The following is a 6,002-nucleotide window of genomic DNA, read 5'->3' on the forward strand; positions in this document are numbered from 1 at the left end:
CATATATTCAAGTTAGATATAATCCATATATCCATAAATATACATAAGTATATATTTAATACAAGTTATGACGTTCGTGAATCGTCGAACAGATGGTTGGTCAATTGTTTGTATGAAACTCATTTCAAAAGTTTTAAAACTTGTCAAAATTTATTGCTTATCATGTCGGAATAATGTTATCATATAAAGATTAAGTTTAAATTTTGGTCGGAAATTTTCGGGTCGTCACAGAAGATGTTGTTGAAAAATTAACAAGATTACTACAAAAAGGTTCAGTTCATGATTATCACTTATAATTTCAAATTCTTTGTTGTAAAACAAGAGATATGTCTGATAAAGCTTTAACGAGATGTTTTATTGCTGAATTAGAACATGAGATCAGAAGAGAAGTTAAATAAAAAATGTCTTTTTCTTTGAGTCAAGCTATTGGTATATCCAAATGATAGGTTTGGTATGGATTCTTGGTATAACCGGAGGCGGATCTTAGTGGAACCCAAAAGGGGTATCCGCCTCACCTGGATTTGACGGATAAAAAAATTTTACATTAATTTTTTTTTTTTTTAACTAAAAAATAAGGTATTTATTAGTGTTTACCCCCGCTGGAAACGAAAGATTTATTAAATTTTTGCATCCGCCCCACCTGTCTTTGAGTTCAAGTTCCGCCACTGGGTATAACAGAAGTTCAACAATATTAGCTTTAACATCAATGATAGGTTTGGTACGGATTCTTGGTATAACCGAGAGTTTGTAAGTTATATACACACGTATGATGGGAAATGGTCAACATCATCTGAGGTGTTTGGGAGTAGCATATAGTACTCCCTCCGTCCAATCACAAGTGTTCACATTTTTATTTTGGAATGTCCCATTATAAGTGTTCACTTTGTATTTCAACCTATGAGAAGAGGTTAATCTGGAGAGAGAGAAGATTTTTGATTGGTGGTAAATGAAGTTAGTGAAATTTCCTAAAACTGTGTGTAAAAAGCAAATGGACACTTGTAATGGGACGGATGGAGTATAATATAAACATCAAAAGTATGGCCTTAACCGAGAGTTTGTAAGTTATACATGTGATACAATTAGATGTGTTTGAAACATTTGATACTCTCAAATATAACATATAAGCTATAAGCTACAAGTCAACGGAACATGTACTCATTTATATCTATCTTTCTATATATTTATATATACAACTGAAAATAAAAAAGTGTTACTTACTTAAATGAATTAGTAAAATGAGATAGAACTTAACTGAAATAATGAAAAAAGAAAGATAAGAGCGACTTAGTTAGGTCTGTACAAGAATCGAATTAAAGTTCACAGACACACAACATTTCAAACGATCAAGTATCGCGTTTTTACTAATGAGTCCCGTGTGAAGAGTGAGTGGGAGGCCTTCCCTAACGCATTCGTCATACTTCTCCAAGGCTTGTACGATCTCAGTGAAATCTGGTCGTTTTGATGGTTCGGCTGCCCAACATCGCTTGATCAGATGTGCAAGGGCCGGTTGGCAACTTGCAGGCAGCGGTGGCCGTTCATTCTGCCAAATATGCTCAAATTAGAAAGCAAATCTTAAAATTTTCAAATACAATAAAGCTCAATATAATTAGTCATTCGATTTTTACATGTAGATGTCGTTATCATTAGTCATTGGATTTTTAAATTATCAAGGTTTACAAATAAAACCAGTTTTGATTGTGATAAACAAAACTCAATCATATATAATCAAATATCCGGGATGACAAATATACTCGTACCCGATGGTGAAACCCGAAACATGATATTTTTGGGCCGGGTTCGGGCCAGATAAATGGGTTTAGAGCCGGGTATGGGGATTATTTTAGGTTTTTAAGCGGGTTCGGGTATGAGACGGTTTTAGATTCAAACCCGATTACCCAGCTCATATACTCGTAAAGACCCGAATTCGTATACCGACCCGTTTAAATATCTATACTATATAATATACATATATTATTTAAAAATATATATGTATATATTTCTTGATAATAAGGAATGTACAATTGATAATATACATATGTTAATAACTAAATGGGGGACCCGAATATCCGTGGGGATGCCTGGTTAACTGTTTATTATTTTGTAAATGAGGACCCGTCGAGTATGAGTCCATGAGACAATATTTTTAATCAAGTTCGGACCGGAATTACCTATACCCGCCCCAATGCCATCCCTACCAAATAAGAGGAAGGAACTGTAAACTCTATCAAAAGGGAATATGTGGTTTATGTAGTTGATACTCCCTCCGTCCCACACTCCCACTACAAGTGTCCACTTACTTTTTGCACATAGTTTTAGGAAATCCCACTAACTTCATTCTCAACCAATTAGATTTTTTCTCTCTTCAGAATAACCTTTTCTCATTGGTTGAAATACAAATTGGACACTTGTAATGGGACATCCCAAAATAGAAATGTGGACACTTCAAGTGGGACGGAGGGAGTATTAATGAGTGACGTGAGTCCCCCGTTTCATTGAAGCAAAAAGCAAATGAACGACATTTTTCTAAAAAAAGCTAAATGACTAAAATAACCTTGTTTATACAACTGTTCATGGGGTAGTATAGTATTTAAACATTGTTCACAAGCTAACCTTTTCGGCTACAGCAAATGCAGCTTGAACAGGAGTCATCCCTTGAAAGGGGAGCAAAGCGGTAGTAAGCTCCCATAAGACGATACCAAAACTATAGACGTCCACTTTACGAGTATAAGGTTTCTCCTTCACCATTTCAGGAGCCATCCAACGATACGTTCCCATATTTCCTTTTGATTCCTGCGTTTGAGTTTCAAGACAAGACGTCCCGAAATCAGCTACCTTGACTCTCATTTCATCATTAAGGAGCAAATTATTTGACTTTAAGTCCCTATGAACCACCCCTTGAGAATGAAGGTATTCCATTCCACGCGATATGTCTAAAGCGAGCCTCAAAACAGTCTCGGTTGAAAGCGAGTAAGGTTCTTTTTTGTTTAAGTACATTCTCAGTGTTCCTTGTGACATGTATTCAGTTATGATGCAATAGACTGGAGGCTTTTTACAAGCTGCGATGAACTGTAGATAAACAACGTGCAATCGTTACAAAGCTGCTCGTCAAATTACTACCAATATCATCATCTTAAAAATAACATACAGAGTATTTCTTGATTTCTTTCAAGCATTTGTAAGATGGGAGAGTGATTCACTAATTTTGACTTGATGTTTTTGAATCAATTTGAATATATTACTCCTATCATCTTTTACAAATGTTCTACCATCATGTTTTTTCATCTACAACCATTTTTTATTCAAGTGTCTTTTTAACATATTCTATATACAGAAATCAAACCCACTTTCTCTGGCCTAATGTATGAAGATGAGTACGCAAATAAGCTAAAATGGTTGATGCCTGAATGGTTCTTGCTCCTCAAAATTTGAAAGAAATATGATTCATTCAACCAAATATGAATAAAATTAGTTGAAGATGGAAATCATAATTTTTTTAATATCTGGATCACAGAATATAATTGTAGAACTTTTATTATTCTTAACAAAACAAGACATTCTTTGTTGATTTTTAAACAAAATATTTTATGTCTTTAAACCCCATGTTATTTAAGTACATGCCTGTGAAAACACTTATATCATAATCCTACCTTCGAGTTTTAAAAGTTGTAAGATATAGACATCGAATTGAATTTTATATACGTGTTATAAACGACTGATTAATTGGTATTACGGAGCAATAAAATCAAATTAAGCGATATATAAGATTAATTACTTAATTACCTGCACTATGTTGGGATGATAGAGTCTAGAAAGCAAAGCAACTTCTGATTTAAATTGTTGTTCAAGCATGGCTCTTGTCTCATCTTTATGAGTTGGGATCCTAACCATCTTGACAGCCACAGCCCTTTGCTTATAAATTCCTCTATAAATTCTACTATGAGCACCAGAAGCAAACTTGTTCCCTATGAAAAGCTGTGAAAGATCAGCAGTCCATTCTTCTTGATCTTCTTTTGCAACTTCCCATGTTTCAACATTTTCTGAATCCAAAATCATTGACCATGATTCAAGACTATCAAATCTTTTTCTCTCCATGTTTTCCATCTCCATTTTCCATGGCGATTTTGATGAAGAAGATGGGTATGGAATGGGTTTCTCCTTTTTCTTCAATCTAAAAGGGTTGAAACAAGAAATACCCATTGTGAAGAAAAAAAAAAAAAAAAAAACTATAAACCCGGTTTGTGATTATAAAGAGTTTGTCATGAAAAACAAAGTAAAGAAATAAAAGTGGAGACCTTTTTGTGTTATATGATCAAGAGGGGGTATGGATTAGATTTTCGTGGAGGGCAAGGTGAAATTCAAATTTAAAAACATGGGTATTGAGGAAATATAATGTGGATATGAGATGGGTTTTCATGGATGGACTATAACAAAGAAAGATGAAGGAAGAATCCATCATCAAAGCTTCAAGAAGAGAAGTTTTAACTATATAGATGATTTTTTATATCCAAGAAAGAAGGAGCATTGTGTTCATAAAAGTATTACTAGCAATAAAGGAAAAGGAGAAGAACCCATGAAACCCCAACAGATACTCTATTTATAAGTGAAAAAATGGAAAAGGATGTTATGATCACAAGGGTTTGTAGGGGTTTAGTCAGAAAGAAAAAGAAAAAAAAAAAGAGAAATATTAGACACCCACAAAGGTTATAAAAACATAATTTGTACCAATCGAATGACGAGGAAAAGTAAAAAGAGAAAAATATAATTATTTGGTGTTAGGACCCATAAACATATGAATCTATCTATCTATCTATATCTATCTATAAACTTTTATAAATGGAGGGAGTGTTTCTGACGTGTCAGTTCCACAGCCCTCTGTCTATGTGGTTAATGATGTGTTATTAGCTGATTAAATTCGGATTAATATTGCTAATTAATTTAATTCCACGTCGACTCAGTAATCAATACAAAAACCCTAAATCGATTCTTCATCCAATCCAGCATCAAACGTCGACGAATTTTGAAAACTAAACCGCCCAATTGACAGAGAAAATCACGATTATCCAACACAAAAACCCTAATTTTGGATTTCTTCATGCTATTTCTCTCCCGCGATACAGGTTCAAACAAAACCCATTTCTCTTCTCTGAAACAAACTGTTGATACGCTCGCTTATCTCTTTTATTCAAGATCTGATTAGGGTTTTGTAGGTTCTTTCAAGATCTGATTAATCAATAAGAGGTTTCAATCTTTCACTCGTAACATCAACAACAACTGATTAAAGCAACAACAACAGATTAATTGTTCAGTAGATTTGGTGTTCAAAATAATCGCGCAGTTTAGATTCAATCTGTGACAACCCGGAAATTTCCGACCAAATTTAAACTTTATCTTTATATTATTCCGACACGATAAGCAAAGTTTGTTAAGTTAAATCTCAAGAATTTTAAACTATGTTCATACATTCATTTAACCTCGACCAAATTCCGACGATTCACGAACCATTATATATATATATATATATATATATATATATATATATATATATATATATATATATATATATATATATATATATATATATTATAACTTGAGAATGTTAACAAGGTATTAAACGTATATTACTTTACATGAACATATTTGTTCAATATATTTATCGACGGAATTAAAAGATGATATCAAATGATTGAGTTATCAAGATTCATTATGATTACGGGTCTCTGTTGAGAGGTCCACTCCGATTTAAGAAAATCTTTTCCTTTTAACGGTATTCGAAATAATTGGTGAAACAATTTACATGATTGGAATTAAAGTGTCAATTAACGAGAGTTAGTCAAAAGTAAGTGGAGATTCCCGTTTAATTTTCAAAAGCATGTTTTACATTGATTGCCTCGTGTCCCTTGGTAAATTAATTATTTAGTTTTCATATTATTAAAAACATTATTTTATATAATAACTTCTATTATTTAAATGAGTTTAAATTATATAAAACGGACTTTGAAATA

The 6,002-nt window shown here is 32.9% G+C and overlaps 1 protein-coding gene across 1 annotated transcript; it reads right to left on the reverse strand.

Annotated features, from left to right (window-relative positions):
- Nucleotides 1-1,222: 1,222 nt before the first annotated feature.
- On the reverse strand, nt 1,223-4,494 carry LOC139853305 (serine/threonine/tyrosine-protein kinase HT1). The gene is made up of 3 exons (XM_071842677.1): nt 3,781-4,494; nt 2,611-3,066; nt 1,223-1,540 (listed from the first exon to the last, which is right to left on the reverse strand). Exons 1-3 carry the CDS (start codon nt 4,195-4,197, stop codon nt 1,289-1,291), a joined length of 1,125 nt encoding a protein of 374 aa, XP_071698778.1. The 5' UTR covers nt 4,198-4,494; the 3' UTR covers nt 1,223-1,288.
- Nucleotides 4,495-6,002: the final 1,508 nt, after the last annotated feature.

Source organism: Rutidosis leptorrhynchoides, chromosome 6 (assembly GCF_046630445.1).
Source record: "Rutidosis leptorrhynchoides isolate AG116_Rl617_1_P2 chromosome 6, CSIRO_AGI_Rlap_v1, whole genome shotgun sequence".
Taxonomy (NCBI): Eukaryota; Viridiplantae; Streptophyta; class Magnoliopsida; order Asterales; family Asteraceae; genus Rutidosis; species Rutidosis leptorrhynchoides.